The 20,472-nt window shown below is 52.6% G+C and overlaps 5 protein-coding genes across 5 annotated transcripts; 4 read left to right on the plus strand and 1 right to left on the minus strand.

The window, feature by feature from the left end:
• Nucleotides 1-252: 252 nt before the first annotated feature.
• On the minus strand, nt 253-3,390 carry B0T23DRAFT_150987 (glycosyl hydrolase family 92-domain-containing protein). The gene is made up of 2 exons (XM_062832537.1): nt 2,050-3,390; nt 253-1,997 (listed from the first exon to the last, which is right to left on the minus strand). The coding sequence occupies exons 1-2, from the start codon at nt 3,291-3,293 to the stop codon at nt 335-337; spliced, it is 2,907 nt and encodes a 968-aa protein (XP_062693300.1). The 5' UTR covers nt 3,294-3,390; the 3' UTR covers nt 253-334.
• A 3,117-nt stretch (nt 3,391-6,507) lies between these two features.
• Nucleotides 6,508-8,139, plus strand: B0T23DRAFT_151018 (fructose-1,6-bisphosphatase). The gene is made up of 3 exons (XM_062832538.1): nt 6,508-6,864; nt 6,959-7,743; nt 7,821-8,139. Exons 1-3 carry the CDS (start codon nt 6,734-6,736, stop codon nt 7,955-7,957), a joined length of 1,053 nt encoding a protein of 350 aa, XP_062693301.1. The 5' UTR covers nt 6,508-6,733; the 3' UTR covers nt 7,958-8,139.
• Nucleotides 8,140-9,205: 1,066 nt separating this feature from the next.
• Nucleotides 9,206-10,842, plus strand: B0T23DRAFT_151057 (3-ketoacyl-CoA thiolase). Its single transcript, XM_062832539.1, has 3 exons — nt 9,206-9,338; nt 9,408-9,499; nt 9,573-10,842. The coding sequence occupies exons 1-3, from the start codon at nt 9,332-9,334 to the stop codon at nt 10,731-10,733; spliced, it is 1,260 nt and encodes a 419-aa protein (XP_062693302.1). The 5' UTR covers nt 9,206-9,331; the 3' UTR covers nt 10,734-10,842.
• Nucleotides 10,843-12,711: 1,869 nt separating this feature from the next.
• On the plus strand, nt 12,712-15,307 carry B0T23DRAFT_151085 (uncharacterized protein). Its single transcript, XM_062832540.1, has one exon. The coding sequence runs from the start codon at nt 12,937-12,939 to the stop codon at nt 15,046-15,048; it is 2,112 nt and encodes a 703-aa protein (XP_062693303.1). The 5' UTR covers nt 12,712-12,936; the 3' UTR covers nt 15,049-15,307.
• A 688-nt stretch (nt 15,308-15,995) lies between these two features.
• On the plus strand, nt 15,996-17,262 carry B0T23DRAFT_315596 (uncharacterized protein; the record flags this gene model as incomplete). The annotated part of the gene is made up of 3 exons (XM_062834867.1): nt 15,996-16,040; nt 16,106-17,066; nt 17,177-17,262. The coding sequence occupies 3 exons, from the start codon at nt 15,996-15,998 to the stop codon at nt 17,260-17,262; spliced, it is 1,092 nt and encodes a 363-aa protein (XP_062693304.1).
• Between the last annotated feature and the right edge of the window lie 3,210 nt (nt 17,263-20,472).

The raw sequence follows: 20,472 nt of genomic DNA on the forward strand, positions 1-20,472 counted from the left end.
ATTGGACGTTGTTGTTTTATACTGATCGACAGCTTTGAGTCTTCATGTGCTGTCGTCATTGACCTCGGAGTGATGAAATGAACAACGAGTGTCAAAGAAGAAGCAGGACAATACGAAGTAATCCCAACAGAGCCACCAACGAGATATAGGTACACTAATTTGAACGCCATTATTCCATATCGACGATTGAAAATGGTTATGGTTTAAAATAGCATCCGTTCGTCACAGAGATCACAACAACTGAGGCAACATGGATGAGTTCAGCTCGTAACCTACTACCCAGCTAAAATTTCATCAGGATCTATATGCCCCCACCTCAAGAAAAGAGTACTTCTTAATACCCATCATCAACCTCATTCCCCTCTTCCTTCGCCTTCTCCTCCTCCTTCCACCGCTCCGTCCTCTCCCTATCCATCCTCTCCCACTCCTCCCAGAATTTCTCATCCTCATAATAACTAGGCGGCAAATCCTCTCGGTTTGTTCCCCACCCATCCTTGCCCAAACTTTCTTCCGGTCCAACCACCAACTCCAACAACCCTCCCTGTTCAAAGAACTCATGCGTAATCCAATTCTTGGTATATTTCTTCCCGTTCAACTTGGCAGACTGGATATAAACCGGGTTCCCACCGTTCCTGCCTGGCATTTCAGCATCGAAATTGACGGTTCTGATCACCGCCCATTTTGCTTCCTTTTTCTCCGAGTGGTAGTCACGAGAAGGAGAGGATGATTTGAGGTCCATCCCAGCCCTCACCTTTACCTCCCTGAAAAACGGCGGGACAATCAAGTACACGTCCTGCCCCGCAACGGGGAAAACACCCAGTCCCATGCCCCACGTGGTGAAGGCCCCCATGGCACAATCGTCGTTTCCCGGGATGCCGTTGACGCTGGCGTTGAACATTGTGGGGATGTAGTTCCTCAGCCACTTGGAACTCAGGCCTGGACGACCGGCGTAGTGGAACTGGAAGACGGTCAGGAACGATTGTTCGTTGCCCATGTAGGCGATCCCGCTTTCATGGTAGTATTCCAATCGCTTGACAAAGGTCTCGGCCCCGCCCATGAGTCGGATTAGCGTGGACATGGACTGCGGCGCGAAAAAGGAGTAGAGCCACGGTGACCCTTCGTAGACGTCTAGCGCCGTGTCGTAGTAGCAGGAGTGCTGGTTTTGGATGGGACTGCAGGTGCGGGTGGGGTGGTAGCGGAAGGTGCCTGCAAGTGTGCGTGGTTGGAGGAAGCCGACAAAGGGCGATTGGATGATGTAGCCTTTTGGTAGGGAGGAGGCGTTTTGGCCGCCGGAGAGATAGGGGGTGTGTTCTTCAGGCTGGGAACTACTGGTGGTGCGGTCGTCGCGGAAGAGGTCCTTTGCGGAAGGGTTCCAGTAGTTACGCCAGTTGGCGCCGCGGTGGTGGTATTTGGTGATGTCGGCGGTGAGGGAGGTCCAGGGGGTTGAGATGTTGGGGCGGTAGGAGGAGGAGGAGGAGGAGGAGGAGGAGGAGGAGGAGTCTACGACTTCGGAAGACGTAGAAGAAGCACCGAGGAGAGAGGGGGACTTGGACAGACCCTGGGATAGGAGGGAGATGCAAAAGTCGTTGTAGGCGTACTCGACGCCGCGGGAGATGGAACGCGAGGCTGGGCCGGTGCCGTTCGTGTCCACGTCGTTTTGGGGGATGTAGCCGCGATCGTGCCAGGAGACAAGGTTGCCGCGGCCGGAGAGACCCCAGTTTCGGGGCTCGATTTCGGCGTCGGAGAGGACGGCTTCGTAGGCTGTCTTCCAGTCGATGTCGGCTGTGAGACCCTTGACGAAGGCGTCGGCGATGACTACGTCCGCGTTGGAACCGCCTTGGGTGTAGCCTTTGCAAAAGGACATGCGACAGTCAGGCAGTTTGCCTTCGTGTCTGTAGATGTCGATCAGGGCCCTGATCATCTCGGTTTGTGCCTTTGGGTCGATGACTGTCAGAAGGGGGTGTTGAGCTCTGAATGAATCCCAGATGCAGTAGAACCTACTCGACGTTAGCATCTTTCTGTTTCCCCTTTCCTGGTTGCCAGACTTACGAGTCAAAGTACGGCTCGCTCGAATTCCACAACGGGTTTTCCCCCGTATAATTCTGCGGACTCAACAACGTCCTATACAGCCCACTCCAAAATGTAGTCTGCAACTCCTCACTGGTCCCATTCGCATCCACCATCACCACATCCAACTTCTCCCTCCACGCCTCTCTTGCATCCCTTTCAACCCTCTCAAAGTCCCAATCCTCCATCTCCCTCTCCGCATTCTCACACGCCTTATCCACGGACATAAACGACACACCCACCCTCGCCAGAATCGAGTCCTTCATCTCTTCGTCAGGCTTCTCAAACTGGATCCAAGCACCCGCCGACCCCCATCCGACGCCTTCAAGAAGCTGTTTCTCGTCCGTAGCTTTATTCGACTCAAACGTCCCCGCCTTCCTAATCTTGGCACCCTTGAAGTCTGCGCAAAAATAAGCGTGGTAATGCCCTGATCCAAAAGAAGGGCCGTACCGCCCGTCACCCACGATCCGGCCTGTTTCGGGGTCAACTTTGATGTTACCCCTGGAGCGACTGTTCATGAGGTCGACCAGGTCTACCAAGATAAGTGGACTATAAGGCGCCACGCCTTTGGCGAAGCGCACCGCCTCTGTGCCGGGGAAGGAAAAGCGGTAGAGAACGGAGTGGTGGGTAGTGGTCATCTCGGCCTTGACGCCGTTGGTGATGTTCACGGTGAAGTACCCTGGTGAAGCATAGACAGAATCAGGGACGCGGTTGAGTGGTCGATCAGAAAGGGAGAAGTCGCATTTGGTGTAGTCGTCGTCTACACAGCCCGGATGCACAAAGAGCGGGAAGTTTCCCAGAGAGGGCTGGCCGCCCGTGCCGGAGTCGTGCATGTGCGAGAAGCCGGTGATGGGGTTGTCGTCGGACACGAAGCCGGCGGCGTTCTCGGCGGGCGAGGCGGTGTCAGCCACGGCTTTGGCCATGCCGTAGGGCAGCGTGGCACCGGGGAAGACGTGGCCGCCGTTGGTAGTGCCGATGAGGGGGTCAATGAATCGCAGAATGTCGTTGACATTGTGGTTTTTGACCGCCCCGAAGGATGGGCTTGAGCTGGAGTGTTTGCCATAGGAACCGGCGATGTCGGGTGAGAAAGGAGAGAAGAGGAAGAAGATGGTGATGGCGAATAAGACGGCGAAGAGAAGAGCTCTTCTTTTTCGTAGAACACTGGCAAAATAAACGGGTAGTTTGGCTGCCGCTTGGCGGTACGGTGAGTCGTTATTCATCGCCATGGTTCCTGACCTCACCCGTAGTTGAGGTGAGAGATACGCTTCGCGTGGCTATCTCTCTTCTAAATGGTGCTTGTCTGAAGCTCTCGCATGCTATGTATGTGGCCTGTTAGTTATTGACAGCCATTAGGTTGGCAACGTTTCAGACATAAACACAATCTGTTCCCTTGCTTGGATATCGAGACATCAAAGTCAAAGATCATAGTCAAAACATCAACATACCTACACAAGGATAACCAGGGTCCGGAACCCCTGAAGAGACAGGTAACCCATGGCGTCGAAGTTAAGTCCGGGGTTGCTAACTGATCCACTATCAATCAGCCTCTTGGGGACATGGGCCACATTGTGCTAAAATAATAATTTGGGCACATTCATAAAGTGGCGGTCTTGTCAGGAGTGTCAAGTTGAATGGAGGGGAAGAGGACAAGTTGAGGTGGGCATTGGTCGCCAAGACGATACCAAGACCTTTACCGTGCCGGCGTCCGATCGGGAACAGGGGCATGAACCACTGACAGGTATGCTACTGTCCAATAGGAAATCAGGATAGTGGCTTGAAATGGCTAGGGCTTGTCGGTGTTACAGCGCCATGCCTTAAGTTTTGGATGTCCAAAGATGTAAGTTCTCGTCGCTGGCCTTCGAACTGACTCTAGATATGCCAAGGTCGAAGGGAAAGAGGAATGAGAATGGAATGTTCCTCAAGCCTGACTGAATCGAGAAAATCAAAGAACCTCAAGTAGGTAGCTGACTACTTGATAATCACCACTAATGGGTTCATCTAAAGCATCATCATTGTCGTGGTAGTATTCTTCAGGACAAAGTCGGTCCGGTACGGGGCCTGTGAGGATGTGACATCGAAGCAAGAATTTTCGATATCATAATGTCCATATAGCCAATATGGGCTTCCCTTCTTAACCGTTTCGGCAGCTCGTGGCGCGGCCAACATCCACTTAATCCATATAGCATAGGTAGAGGTACCCTCTCTCACATGCCGCCTACTTACAGCTCGTCACATATCCCCAGATATTCCACGGAACATGTCAATACTTCAATCATGACTCGTTATTTTTGAGCAGAACCCGTGGGTCACATGTAGCAGGCCCTGGAATGGCCTGGTCCTTGAGCTTGATCGTCCAGATCTTGACTTCGGATGATGATACCGAGATTGTCAAGTGCCTCCAACAAATCCTGTTTTGTCATGGAACAGGTTCTCGTGGGAAAGGGCCTCTCTTGACATATGATGTTGAGGGACCGGAAGCCTCATGTGCGGGATTTGATGGATTAGAAATCCAAGGCAGAGAGTATACACGCTTTGCCGCTTCTCAGTCTTCGAGATGTTTCTTTATAGTATCGAAAAGTTGTCGTGAACATGGTGGACGACTCCTGAATGACATCCCCGACGTCACTTGGATAAAAAGGGTTAGGGTTCTGTGTCCGATAAGAGAATCCGGTAAGCCGTCAAGGTGCCTGCCGGACCACGGGAAAGCTCCGCCCGAAGTGTCTCCAAAGTCCAAGCTGAGCTCGAAAAGATCTCCATTCCACAGACCGGGAGCTGGTCACGAGGACGACTGGGAAATTTGGGAAGGGAAAAAGCCACAACAGTTTCTGTTCCGTAATCAACCGGCGGTGTTGTTGTTCATTTTATTTGCCATCAAGTGATTCGTAATTGTGGTACAAACCCCGAGTCAGATGATGGAGATTCTGGACTTTGGTGATTCTTGACCGTCTCTCGTTGGCTTGTTGCCGGTGTAGTCGGGTTTGTTGACAAATCCTCAGCATCGTGAGCCGATTGCCGGATGGTTGGCAAACTGAACAGAACACCACCAAAGGCGACAGAAATGGGAAGCATCCCTTTAACGGTGAAAATTTATCCTTTTCTGCCAAGACTTTCGGAACTTGCAGTACTTAGCGACTTGCTGACACCGCCAAGCAGGCGTTAGCCAGCAAATGATCAGGAACCATTGGTTGATTTACCCCGGTATACTCCACAGGGACTCACAGCATACCCTGCGGTGACAAGTTGTGCTGCAAAAGCTGGGGGAAATGAGGTATCTGCATGGGTGCAGCTGTATAGGTGGATTGAATAGAGCCAGCCGATTGGCCATTTTTGAGCTTGGCAAAAAAGGATAAATTTTCACCGTTAAAGGGATTGCCATGCGCAAGTCCCGTCGGCCCGGGAAATCTTCTTTGGGGGACTTCAGTTGCATTTACCATGGAGAGTTGCCCCGCACCCCCGGATCTCGCCCAGCCTGTCATCCCGCCCCTGACGGCTTCTGGATCGCCCCCGGTCGTTCGGCAACCCCTCCACTCCCCCTTCGTCATCTTGGCTTCATTCATATCATATGCAAAAAACAAACAGTCGGGGAAAGTTCCCCTTCGGCCGGCGGCTTATCACAAACTCCTCAAACATCAGCTCGCAACAGGTCATTGAAGAGTAATGTGGGCAATCAGCAGACGGCTAATTCGGCTTTGCCACGAGTACACAAGAACCACAACAAAGCAAAACAAGCAAAGAAGCCACAGACTGCTCGAGGGGGGGTGGCCAGCCAACAGTCGCTGATGTCACAAGTCAGCGAGTGGACATAGGTAGCTCTCCCCGTCCCTGATTATCGATAACCGCTTGTTCAACCGACGACGGCCGAATGAGGGGTCCCATAGCTCCCGTTTTCCCCCATTCTGCAACCCGGGGTTGTGCCATTGCCTCGACAGCTTCCAGACAACTGAAGTCGCTTTGTAGTAGTGTAGCATCTGGAGAGGAGGAAAAGCTCCTCCTGATATCATCTCAACGCCTCAACCAGAAGAGTTCCAAAGCAACATTACGCTTGCGTTGACTCCTGGACGGACGATCAGTGATCGTCGCCTGAATGTTGTCTTCCAGGCCCTCTCATACGCCAGGAACACTTCAGCCAGTCCATCATAAAAATGGAACTCCTCGTCTAGAATGGATACCAACCTGTCACGTTGATGGAGGAGATCCCCTTGGCTTGTGAACATTCCCCTGTCATGTTTTCGTGTTCCTGGCTTGTCTGACCGTCTCTTCCCGTCTTCTGCCACTCCACCTGAACCTGAAAGGGAAGCTTCTTATCTTGCTGCTCCTCCTCCTCCTCCTCCTCTTCCTCGGGCTCTCTGTTCTTCTCACTCTCAATCTTCCTCTTCTTCCATTATCTTATACCCAAATACCCAAACCAGTGTTTTGAATTTGCCATCTTCCTCACCGGAACAATACCAATCCACCGAACAGACGACCAAACATCATAGTTGCGTATAAGTCGAGCTCTTTGTTCAACGTCAATCCTCGTGACCGCGAAGCATACATCATCCCACAGCTGCAGAGTGCATAATCTAGCTAGCCACGAAATAACAGCCAGCTTGTTCTCACGATCAGTGTAGCAAGCTTCATTTTCACCAATTTCGCCAAAAAACACATCCTACACACATAATTAACCATGTCGACTTTCACAACAAACGGAGCTGGCGCCGAGAACGACGGTGAGAAGGTGAACACCCACATTGTCACCCTCACCAGATTCCTCACCGAGGAGCAAGTAAAGCACAAGGAGGCCACTGGAGACTTTACGTATGTTATTCATCACTTGGACCAAATCCCTTCCTGTTGACCGCGCAAACAACAGAGTCAAAGAGAACTACCAGCTAACATGAAACCCCAAAAGCCTCCTTTGCCATGCCCTCCAATTCTCCTTCAAGTCCATCGCCTACTACATCCGCCGCGCCACGCTCGTAAACCTCACAGGTCTCGCCGGTTCCTCCAACACCACGGGCGACGAGCAAAAGAAGCTTGACGTCATCTCCAACGACCTCTTTATCGAAGCTATGCGCTCCTCGGGCAAGTGCGCTTTGCTCGTCTCGGAAGAGGAAGAGCACGTAATCTACTTCAAGGACGCCAAGCACGCGCGCTACGCCGTTGCCTGTGACCCCATTGACGGCTCCTCCAACCTGGACGCCGGTGTGTCGGTCGGCACCATCTTCGCCATCCACAAGCTGGCCGAGGACAGCACGGGCACGAAAGAAGACATCCTCAAGCCCGGCACCGAGCTCGTGGCGGCCGGCTTCACCATGTACGGCGCCTCGGCCCAGCTGGTCATCACCATGAAGGGCGGCTCCGTCAACGGCTTCACGCTCGACCAGGGCGTGGGCGAGTTCATCTTGACGCACCCCAACATGACGATCCCCAGGAAGAGGAGCATCTACTCCGTCAACGAGGGTAACTCGCTCTACTGGGAGGATGACGTCAAGGCGTACTTTAACAGTCTGAAGGAAACCCAGGAGGACAGCGGAAAGCCTTATAGTGCTAGGTACATTGGTTCCATGGTGGCCGATGCGTACAGAACGCTGCTCTACGGTGGTATGTTTGCGTACCCGGCAGACAAAAAGAGCCCCAAGGGCAAGCTGCGTATTCTGTACGAGTGCGCGCCCATGGCTATGATTTTTGAGAATGGTAAGTCTTGTCATCCGTTTTTCACGCCCAGATGAAAGTATGATGATGGATGCTAACATGTTGTGTTAAAACGATAGCTGGTGGTCAAGCTGTCGATAGCAAGATGAACCGCATGCTCGAAGTCGTACCGGAGCACATCCATGACAAGGCTGGTATCTTTATGGGTTCATATGATGAGGTTGAGAAGGTCAAGAAGTACCACGGCAAGGCTTAAGCTGGGCTTGGTCAACAAAGGTGTTGGGGCTGGGGGGTTGGATATCGGGATTGGCTTGCATTTAGGGTTAGCTTTTGCTTGACATGATTGTCGATACCTAGGTTGATGAATGCGCATGATGTTCTCGCAAGCAAATGCTGTCTGGTTCCCCGCCTTGCATTTTGATATTAAGGTGTGAACATTGCCAGTGATGAGTTGTCCGGAGTTGTTCAGTTGCCTTGCGTTCACGGGTACTTTAACTAACCTCTCGTCATCCCATCCATCTGTAACCTGAAAGCAGACGTTCATCCTGCCTTTTGACCGCTCGAAGCAGCACATGGCGAACGGCATTTTGGGACTCGAGCAATCATCTGAATGGGGTCGGAGCAGCAACCGAACGGTTCGTTCCGAATTACGTTGTACAGTACTTGTATATATGCGTGTGCATGAATCGAACCGTTGACGGCTTCCCGCAGTGCGATGTTTTGTTGATGTTAATATGAGACGGAAATGTTGACAACTAAGCGGCCTGCCGGCTCGGTCAACATGTGATTCCTACTTCCATGCTTGCAACCACCCCCCTGGACGAGCATTCCCATCTTCACAATGTCCAACAAGGGGCGGTTGAAAGTGTCAGGTTGATCTTGAATTCCATCTCAGACATTCCCAGTGTGGCCTCTCGGTTGTCGGAACTGCTGTTGACAGAAAGTGATTCCACAACATGGGCCCTTTGTTAAGCAACCCAACCATTCTCGTCAACGCAAGAAAAAGAGAAGCATGTGAAAAAAAGTGACTTGAGAAAACAGACCAATCTGAAAATGCGGATGCAACGCTCTTGGCGACCCCAACCGTCCCCAATCATTCCCCAGCGCACCCCCTCCTCCACACGTCTGTCGTCTGGCGCTAAACCGAATGCGGCAGTGCCTCGGCGCATTTCTGACATCACCTGCCGCCGCCTCCCGCCCCGGAATTTCATCCCACACTGGACAGCCAGCCAGCACCTCGCCGCGGGTGCTCCACGCTTCTGTCTGTTAGTGCTACCGCCGTCCACCGCAGGGCACGCCCACCAGTTACACACCACCTCAGTTGGCACGCTGCCTGACGGGGGGAGCATCAAGGGAACTGAACTGACTGGGGACTGACCAGTCGAGATCCCGAGGTTTAAACCACCTGGCGATCCATCTTTCTTACTTCCTGTTCTCCCGTCTCGTATCCTTTGCCGCTTCCCCTTTTATATAGGCATCAATACACACTGTTTTCCTGTCCTTCCACACCGTCCTCCCTTCCTTCCACTGAACCATTTCTGCCCTTTCCAATCTTCAGAGGATACCCAACAAGCAGCCGTTGATTCTTGATTTTTATTCATCCATCTATCTAGTCGTATAATCATTCACAATGGGTGGTATGTATTACTGAACCGACTTTTTGGCCTCAGCAAATGGTGGTTAACATGATACTCCTTCCACTACAGCTCTCGACAGACTTTCTCAGATCGGCAACCAGATCTCCGCTGGTGTGACCGGTGGTGGCCGTGACCAGATTCTCCAGAAGAACGCCGATGATGTAAGCACGACCGACCACATCGAACCGAACGACTTGCAGAAAACAAGATGCGACTAACACATACAACCTGCAGATCGTCGTCACCTGCGCTCTTCGCACTCCCTTCACCAAGGGTGGCAAGGGCGGCTTCAAGGACACTCACGCTGCTGACCTGATGGCCGGTGCCCTCCGTGGCCTCATCGAGCGCTCCAAGATCGACCCCTCCCTCGTCGAGGACATCAAGGTCGGCACCGTCCTCGCCCCTGGCGGTGGTGCCACCGAGATGCGCGCCGCCGCTCTCGTCGCCGGCTTCCCCGAGTCCACCGCCGTCCACACCCTTAATCGCCAGTGCTCCTCGGGTCTTCAGGCCTGCGTCGACATCGCCAACGCAATCCGGTCCGGCATGATCGAAGTCGGTGTCGGTGCCGGTGTCGAGTCCATGTCCACCAACTACGGCCCCGCCGCCGTCGCCGAGTTCTCGGACCTGCTCGAGTCCCACAAGGAGGCCGCCAACTGCAAGGTGCCCATGGGTGTCCTGTCCGAGGACATGGCCAAGGACAAGGGCGTCTCGCGCAAGGACCAGGACGCCTTCGCTGCCTCTTCGTTCCAAAAGGCCGTCAAGGCCCAAAAGGAGGGTCTCTTCAAGGAGGAAATCCTCCCGCTCAAGGCCAAGTTTGAGGACCCCAAGTCAGGCGAGACCAAGGAGATCCTAGTTGACCGCGACGACGGCATCCGCGACGGTGTCACGGCCGAGTCCCTCGGCAAGATCCGCGCGGCTTTTGCCAAGGATGGATCCATCCACGCCGGCAACGCCTCGCAGGTCTCGGACGGTGCCGCCGCCGTCCTGCTCATGAAGCGCTCTACCGCCGAGAAGCTTGGTCAGCCTATTCTCGGCAAGTTTGTCGCCGCTTCCGTCGTGGGCGTCAAGCCTCTCCTCATGGGCATCGGCCCCTGGAAGGCCATCCCCAAGGTGTTTGAGCTCACGGGCATCAACAAGGACGACGTCGACATTTTTGAGATCAACGAGGCGTTTGCTTCGCAGTGCTTGTGGTGCGCTAACGAGCTTGGTATTCCCATGGAGAAGATCAACCCCAAGGGCGGTGCCATTGCTTTCGGTCACCCGCTTGGCTGCACCGGTGCCCGCCAGGTTTCTACCCTTCTCTATGAGTTGAAGAGGACAGGCAAGAAGGTTGGTGTTACGTCCATGTGCGTTGGTACCGGTATGGGTATGGCTGCTGTTTGGGTGGCCGAGTAAACAAGCGGTTGTGACGACAAAAAAATGGGCGTTGGGTTTCCTTTCCTCTCTTTGATATAACATATTTTGTGCCATGATTGTATGTCAACAACAATTCCTGTAACTTTAGAACAACAGCGTTATCTTTCTTCTTGGATACCATATGCGTTTCATTCATTTGGTTCAGCTCAAACCTCCTGCTCTTACATCCATGTACGTGTAAAAGGTTGGCAACGATATGCAACCACCTCGTCACGTACCCCTTCACACTTCTCACCGGCAGCGTCATCCGATAACCGCCCGCGCGGAAGCGGACATGTTTCAAGTCGCTATCTACCTAGGTACTAGTACTCATGAGAAGACCACGGGAACTTTGTTCATACAAGTACAGTGCTTGTCCGGTCGGTATGTAGCGAAGAAAACGGGCAAGCAGCACGGAAACGGGCGGTCTTTTTCCTCCGTTCGCATACGGACATCGATGCGGTGGTTTCCCGTACCCTCTTAGCCTCACAAGGGTCTTGTATGATGAACCTCTCTCCGGTAGCACATGTCCCAGGTCCTGCCCTGTCTTCTCGAACTACAAGTACCGTACTTTTGGGCTTCAGGTCTCCAATCTCCCGTTGTAACCATCCCACATGCCAAATGCCACATGCCACATGCCACGTCTCTCGTTTTGGTTCGTTTCACCATTACCGTAGAAAGACACTAGAAGCCAAGTTTGAAACAGAACCGTTCGGTATATCCGTCGTCGTTCGTTGACGTTCATCGGGCAAGTCCTAAAGCGGTTTTCGACGAGACTTTCAAGGTCGAGGTTCACTGTTTGAGTGCCCTGCCCTGGCCAGTGGGCCTGACCAAGTCCGTCCGGGTTGGGTATGTACGGTATGTACGTATTCGAATGCTGTCTGAATGGTGGCGGGCGGGTTTTGACCAATGGGGAAATGTGCCGTGGAAGCAAAGCCCCTTTCGTTGCCGTGGTCAGTCGTCACCGCTTTTGGAGGATCGCTTCGCTCAGTTCTTTCTTTTCGAGAGAATCGAGATCGTGGAGTTGCTACACACTAATAGACGGGAAAGTTAGATGCCGAAGGAGGAGGAGCAGGGGAGTTCGTCATGATTGGAGATGCTTTGAAAGTGAAAAGTGATATTATGAGAGTTGAGCTTGTGATTGAGGCGGTTGTACATATGTACAGTATTACAGTAGTGTAGATTCTTTCCTAGTTGGACGTTACATATTGGATTGTGGGGGGTTCTTTTACTCGGGCCCAGTGGTTTGTATGCCCGCTGTCGAGCCGGTTCCGGAGGGGGCTTCCAGTGGGGGGGGGAAGCCGCTAACAAAGTGCTTTTTTTACACTACTCTACGTTAGTCGGTCCTAGTTCGAATTGATGACAAGGGCTGGCTGGCTGGCCTGTGGCAGGCAAGAAGGAACCCCGAGGAAGTGCCTGGAGTCTGGAGCTCAACAACCAAGGAACTTCCAATTCGATTGTCCAACTTCAAATTCCATCAGCAAAGACGCTTCCCACTTTGCTGGTGTTCGGGGCTATCATATACCTGACCTGACCATCGAACAGCTGCGCCCAACTTGTGCTTTCCAGCTCTACTTACCACACGCACATTCGCGGCGCCCACTAGCAACGAGATCGACGATTGGTTACATCACGCCGGACCACTCTAATCTTTTCGAAATCTTCAGCGAACGAAAAGAAAGCTTCAAGAAACCTCGCTTCTTCGCTACCTACCGAGCACGGCTCTCCCACGATTACGCCGGCAATCATTGACTCGATTGGGAACCGATTGGGTTTCCCCGCCTTTCTGACGAACCTGATCAGAGCTCAAAGCGAACTTCCAATTTACGCCCGCTAGTTCTCGGGGTTCAGTTGCGGTTGACCAACAGAAAGGAACGCCTACTGCCGGCAGGAAACCAGCAGGAAACCGCAAGCCAGCAAGCAACACACGGACAGCCGAAGCTTTTGCACGAACCCCTCCACAAAGGTCGAAAGCCGAACCAAAGCTCGTTCGCTCGAAATCGATCCGCCTCGCTAGGCCGGGCATCTCCTTGCGTCACCGGGTGCTGTATACCCTCGGCCAGTCTAGAGAACGACAAAGTCGTCTTTTCAGTCCGACGACAAACAAGGAAGCGCCGCTACACCAGTGAGCGTGGGATCGGAGTCGGATAGGATCATTACGGAAAGGCCAAGAGGGGGCACAGGAAATAAGCACACCACAGTCATGCCTAGGGATAGGGAGAATAGCGATACATCGGGCGCCCCCGGCCAATCAAAACGGCCGACTTTGTATCACCGCGACAGCAGCTCTTCTCAGGTCGGCGGCGATCAGACAGGCAATGGCAACACCCACCACCACCGCGCAAAGGGCCCCAAGCACGTAGTTGGCGGTTCTCGGCTGCACGGAAAAGCCCCCTCCTCCAAAGGCCTACACAAACACCATGGCTCGACCTCCACGGTGAAGCTGAATCGTACCAACACCGCCGCGAGCCGACAGGGAGAATCACCTACATCGCCTGAACGGCCGCCTTTCCTTGCGTCGAACCACCGCCGCTCGACGTCCCAGGACCTCGTGACTGTCTCTACCAACCTCAAGAATACTTCTGCGACGGCGCTGAAGCGCAATCGATCCAATGCCGACGTAGCCGGAACTGGAAAAGGCAAAGCAAAGTCTACATCCAATCTGCTCAAGCGGTCCACATCCAACCCCGCCGTCCACAAGCTCAAGGGCGAACGACATAGCAAGGTTCACTTTAACATAGGAGACGACGGTCAGGACGACGACGAGGACGATCAGGACGAGTGGGTGGACGCTAGCACATCAGCCTCCCCTCTCCTGTCGCGGCGCGGGTCGACAATCAACGGTGCCGAGACAGCAAACGAGAATCACCTGCATCCGTTGGCTTCCGCGCTACCGCCCCAGGGGCAGGTTGACAGCCCGCGAGTAACACAGGTTCAATTTCCGTTTCCTTCACACCAGCAGCGTGTTCAGCCCAGTAATAATACTGTTGCTTCCGCCAACAATATCTCCCAGCAGCAACAGCAACCGCAGCAGCAGCAACAACAACAACAACAACAACAACAAATGCCACAGCTCTCGAAACCGCCTACCAACAAGAATAGCAGCAGTCAGACTAGCATCGCGCCGAGCATTGCGCCAAGTATCGCACATAGCACCACTACCAGCCAGTCACATAACCAGCTTCTTACAGAACGCATTCTGAAACGAGTACCATCGATGATTTCGGCGCCCAAGATGTCCACAGAAAGCGTACAGGTCCAGCTAAACGCCTCACGGCCGACGTCTCCGGCTTCTTCGATGCTTTCTTCCCAAATACGTCCAGGAAGTAGCGAAAAGGAGGAGCTACTCACCTCGCGGTTTGTCGGAGGTGATCAGCTTGGATCTACTGGGAATCCCAGCAACCCCGGTGAATCCTTCCTTACCAGCATCCGAACCACGACAGAGAATGGCACCTCACGATCGATGGGAAGTCTCGAGCATGCCGGCCACCAAGGTTCCAAACTCGGGGCGGACTCGGACGACGAAGGTACTGAGATCAGGAGAACCACCAGAAAACGAAACGGCACCCAAACCAGCGTCTCCAGTGGCGTATATGGCGGTCTCAAAGATCTGAACCGAACTCAACAGAAGCTCAATCTTCAGCGAGCCAGCTCAACCCTGGACCAGCCACAGGTTCCACCGCACCACCCAACCCTTGGCCCACTGACTCCCGGCCTCCCGCTCAACGGAAACGGGTACGACAACCGCGACCCGCGCCTCACCAGAATCCTCGAGCGCACCGGCATGGAATACCTTGTCGTCCGCCGCTACCAAAACCCCGTAGCCCGCTCAATAGCACGCATAGCTCAGTGCCAGGCTCTGCAGAACGGGTCTTTGAACATGAACGGTGGCGGCCGCGCTTCCCGACCGGGAACTTCTCACTCCAAGCGCGGCTCCGAACTAAGCGGTGGCCGACCCAATTTCCTCCGCGACGGCAGAGAGCCGCGAGACTCGTTCCTCGCTCAGGCCACTATCAACGCCAACCATCAGCACAGCAACTCCATGTCTGCTATCCCCTCCAAAGCCGTCTCTGCCGCAGCCCGGTTTTCAGGACTTGGTGGGATCGGGACCAGGGCTAATAGTACCAGCTCTAGTCTCGACGGCGATGGAGATGGCGGACAGCCGCATGTGGGCATGTTGAACGGTGCCAATGGTGGTTCCAGTTCACGACTGAGCGGGTCGAGTCTGGTGGATAGAAGCGAACATGCGGAGACGCAGGCGATTCTGAGGGCCTTGTGGGACAAGAGTCTGGATCTGAGCGTTAGCCAGGAATAGGAGACCTGCGGGCTTGGGACTGGAGCTGAGGGGCTTGAAGCTGATATCACGAGGAATGGAGTGACGGTTGATGTTGGTGATGGGGTTGGTGTGACTGGGAAGATTGCGAGGAGTTATGATGGGGCGGATAAAGGTGCAAGCGAGGCTTCGGATGCGAGGACGCTTGTAAGTGAGAGCTGTGCTGCCTGTGGTGAGTTTCAGAATGAGCCGCCGCCAGAGTTGTTAAGGGAAGTGGTGGGGTTGGTCAGTAGTGTCAGTCGAAGTGCGTAGGAGTATTGTTCGACGAGAATCTGGTCGGGTTGAAGACGTCAGTCACGAGCTTTCATTGCTGAGAGAGGGGTTGGTTGCTTTGGAAAGGCGTTAAGGACAACGGGCACGATTATGCGTATACATAACAAAGAAACAGGTACTGGTTCATAGGTCATTGAATGTCGGTATGAGGTCAGGTCGTGTAGACGGATACATACTAGACGAGAATGGTGTGTGAGACGGGAAGGGGGGACACTCGAAGGATGGGTCAGCGTGATGTTTTACATGAGCATAGCATATTTAGGAAGCAACTACTGTATTTGGTCTTTGTCTGGTAACTATTTGAGTGTTTAACTGACTGACTTTCGAAGCCTTTTGCTCAGTGTAATTAGTGTGAATAGTGTGTTCCTTCCGGGTCGCAAGTTGGTGATGGTTCGGATAAGCATTTTCGTCCGTGCGTCATCCAAGGTTCCCGCGCTACATTTAATTGATCACGTATCGCATCGAGCCGTGTGCGCCAACTTGACTTCTCTTCCCAATTCCCATCCTTTTGCGCCCGACAATACAAACTTTTGCAATTTCAGTCAAACTACGACAGACCGCCACTCCAACCTCTTTCCAGCCCAGCGAAGTTCTCGGTAACCATTAGCGCCACCCGATTTCGTCACTCAACACCAAATACTTGGAAACAGTTCAAGATGGCAGCGCAACTCGAAGCGGAGCGCAAGGAGTACGAGACCCAAGTACGTTTTACCCATCCCCTTTTCCCGAAAGCGTCGTCATACTAATAGAAGCCCCCATTCTCCAGCTCGAACTCGTCGATACCTCGCTCCAGGATGATCCTCAAAACGAAGAACTTCTCGCCCTCCGGACCGAACTCGTCAACTGCATCCAACTCCTCGACGACTCCCTCGCCGAACTTAAAAGTGCTTCTGCCGCCGTCCCCGCTCAGAATCAAGAACCGCTCGCCATCGGCATTCCCTCCTCCTCATCATCACGAAAACCCTCCGGCCAAGGTGCCGCCGCGCCAGCACCAGCAGCAGAAGAACCACCAAAATGGTCGCGCGAGAACCACCCCGCCTTCAAGAAGCCGTCCGCCGCCGCCGCCACCACCACTCCGCAACCAGAGAAGGAAGAGGCGCCAGCACAAGTAAACTACCAAGTCAACGACACCGTCATGGCCCGCTGGCTGTCGGGCGACAAGGGCTTCTACCCCGCCAAGATCGTTTCCGTTACCGGTTCTTCGACCGCACCCATCTACACTGTCAAGTTCAAGAGCTACGACACCGTCGAGACGTTGAGAGCAAAGGACATTAAGCCCATGGCGTCTTCCACCACTCCTACCCCCGGCGCTGCTGCTGCCGCCTCTTCCTCATCGACTGGCGCAAGCGCAAGCGCAGGCTTCAAACGCAAAGCCGCAGATCCCGACACTTATCCCATCCCATCCTCCATCCCGGCCTCCTCTGCCGCAGGCGCAGCGGCCATGGTCAGGAACTCGGACGGCATCACCCTCTCCGCTGGACCTGAACTATACCCTGGTGCGTTGGCGGCGGCGGCAGCAGCGGCGGCGGAAGAAGCAGGAGGAAAGGGGAAGGGGGACTCCAAGTTTGATAAGGATGGGAAACCCAAGTTCAAGAAGATCAAGGCTAATAAGGAGCTGGAGAAGGGCAAGAACAAGTGGCAGGAGTTTACGGCCAAGGGCAAGTTTGGAAAGGGCGCGACGAAGAAGGAGAGTATGTTTAGGACGCCCGAGGGGGTGCATGGGAGGGGTGAGTTTCTTTCTTTTTTTTTTTTTTTTTTCCCCCTTTCGTCTGTCCTCCTCGCTGTCGTAATGAACAGGATATTCTTGCTGACATGAAAATGATTATAACAAAAACAGTTGGGTTCACCGGTTCAGGCCAGGCCATGCGCAAGGACCCTACGCGGTCTCGCCACATCTACCAGCCCAACGAAGATCTGGATTGATTTTGAGTCTGGCTAACTTGTGTTTTTTCTTGTGTGTTTTCTCTCTCGTCTTTTGTTCGGGGAGATGAATTCCGTTAGTCATCGAACAATCCTCTCTCTGTCTATCCATCCCGCTGTACGACCCGGACCGCTGTTATCTATCTCTAAACCACTTTCCTATCACGACTCGCGCATCTACGGACACGCAACAAGACCCTGATAATTCGGCCACGGGTCCGGCATCCATTCGAAGGGTCCGCAAGGTTCCAGCTCTCAAAAAGACCGCTCCATTCGACCACATCCATCAGCAACGTCATCATCATCAAACAACATGGACTCAGGCGTCACGGTTTTCAGACACGCTTGAATTTGGTTTCTTTCTTTTTCTTTTCTTTTTCTCCTTTACCTCCCACCCTCAAAACTCGAGTCAACTCTTAGAGACTGGGGCTAACGTGGATAATTTCATACATAAAAGGGAGAAAAAGAAAGAAAGAAAAAAAATTGGCATCTAGTTCGCTTGTTGTTTCCAAACGAAGCAAGGAGCATCAGGCAAGACGCAGAGCAATCAAATCAGTTTAGAGAAAAAGGAATCAAAAGGCTGTACGTGCAGTCATACATAGTATACGTAGTAGACCACACTATCATCAAAAATCGAAGCATGAATGAGAATGAGAGACAATCAATCTTTGCCTAACGACCACTTCCACATTCTCTGTCTGTCTTCCGCTTTATGAAACATGATGTTGTTTGAACAATACGACGCGATGAGTTTCATTGCTTTGGCGTTGTCTGTTTTTCGCTGCTAATAACCGCTTGATATCCTCGCAAGAATGTGGAAATAACAAATATATATATATATACATAAAAATAAAAGTAAAACACGTTATGGGAACCATTGTAGAGGTCTTGCAAGATCCGAGTGCTCTAATGAAAGTAGACATAAGACCTCATGTCGTTATAATGCCCAAACAGGTTTGCGACAAAGGGCCTTCACAAGTGACTTGAAGACAGCTCGACGTGTCCTAACGAGCTAAGGGGGAAGATGAGTGGGACCGACAAATGGACACCCAAGCAAGAATAATCCAGCGAGGGAGTCTGAGGAAGAAAAAAAAGCCACATATGATGTCGTGACCCCGGGGGGGGGGGGGGGGGGGGGGGAGTATGGTGTGCCGTCGTGGTATTTGTCCCGTTCCACACGTCGTCCTGTCCAGAAAGCCCAGATTGAAAGCTTCTCCATCTCGTTGTTGGCTGGAGTCATGATGCCGATGAGTGATAGCTGGGTGTTTGTTTCCGAATCTTGCTTGGATTGTTGGCATTGATGCTTGCTTGCTTGCTCAGAGGAATACTGACTGGGCACCACGTCGAACGGATAAGCTGTTCAAATTATGGGGTGTATGTCGATGTGGCGTGGTGTGCTCAGGGAGGCAATGATGGGAAACATAACTAGTGGCGAGGTTTGGTTTTCGTTTCTCAAGACTCAAAGTAGCAGGGTCTGGTATGAAGGAAGATGGCCACCTCAACGATAACGGGGACGAGATAGTAAATGGAAGTCGGGAGAAAGGCTCCAAGCAAGCAAGCGGGAAAGTCCACCGATGGATGACCAAGATGAGAAGAATGCCGATCAGATACAGTTTCGTGGAGAAACAAATGAATGGATATCGACCTTGACCGTCGTGTTTGGCCTGCGTTCTGCTTTTTGTCTGTGTGGATGGTGTTCGTAGCTAAGTCCATGAGACTGAAGGATAGACGAGTGTCTCCAGTGTTGTGTGCTGCTGTTGGTGGCCGTTCCAAAGAATGCTGGAAGGTAAAGAAAAAAATGAGTGTCCGAAGTTGTCATACTGTTGGTGATATTTCCAAAGAATGTGCGGTGGGATTGATGAATGATGATAAAAGTTCATGTCGGTAGACTGGAACAAGACGTCGTAATTTTGTTTTCCACGTCCTTTTATGTTGAACATAATCCCCCCCCTCTACCTCGAGCCTGTCCATATGATATTCCTTCTCAGACTCATTCTCCTCTTTCCCCGACTCCTCATAAAGCCAGAAGGAACTGAGCCAAAAATAAAAGAGCCATATGTCAACCATCCATGGCCCTAGCAGCCCCCCCCCCCCCCCCCCCCCCCCCCCAGTTGTTACTGTGATTTTGCGCCTGTCACGCGATGTCAGACTCGCACCTGCCTGCGCAGTTCTCTCTCCGCAGCAGCGGTAACAGCAAAGACCAGAGGATTCAAAGAAGGAGGAGCGTCGTGAGAAACCGAGGCGATTTCCGCTCAAGACTGGTGAGTGATTATTACCGATACCCCCCAAAACTAGTCCTGAAGGTCGGGAGGCTCCTTCTTGCTCTCGCGCGACACTCGTTGCTGCAGTGATGACGACGGCGGGTGGATGATGATCTGTGGCGGAAGAAGTGAGTGGGAGGAGATAGCCAGTGTTGCTGCAACGTTCAAGTCTTTCAGAGCTATCGGTGGTATACATCATGATACTGAGCTCATAGGGACCGGCTAGGTTCTATTGCCGTACTATCCATGCTCGGACACCATACCCGAACTCGCCCATGACAAAACCGATGAGACCTTTCGTGGCTTAGCGGGCGAGTAAGTCGATTACTTGAAAAAAACCGTTGCAAAGGACTGTGATAGAGATCAAGAGAAATCGCAAATACATCGAGTACGCTCTCTATGGGATATTTCTATCCGGATGTTGCCTGAAAATCAGGTTCAAAGGTGTGAAAAGGACGCTTAGTTGAATGCGTAGTAAGATTATATCTCAGGTGTCATGTCCAAAGGGTCTCAAACTATTTTGTCTAGAACGAGCCGAGCTTTCTGACGTGGTGATTACTGGTTTGGCTTTTGGCCCCAATGATGATGAAGAGGTTGTCAAAGTTTTTCTTCTTTTTTTTTTATAGCCCATACTGGTGACCTCATATACGGTGATGATGGGGGTTATATCGGCTTTCCCGAGTGTGGTATCAAGTGTACTCAGGTGCCGGTGAGCGTCCTGGTCTTGACGCTTCGTAGTGTGTGATGAAGTGCAAAATGCCCGGCAGTGCCTCTCCTTGCTACGATTACCCATTTTATGCCGCGTGTGCTCTTTGTGGAATGACGATACGAAGCGTATATAAAGAGCAGGAGCGATAGAGGCTCTTCAAATGAAAGAGTCCAAGAGTCATGACGTGGGTCAGTCTTCTCCTGGCTCAGGAAGATCGACTCTTGAAGCCCCTTGGAATTCTCG

Source organism: Neurospora hispaniola (assembly GCF_033458365.1).
Source record: "Neurospora hispaniola strain FGSC 10403 chromosome Unknown B0T23scaffold_4, whole genome shotgun sequence".
NCBI lineage: Eukaryota > Fungi > Ascomycota > Sordariomycetes > Sordariales > Sordariaceae > Neurospora > Neurospora hispaniola.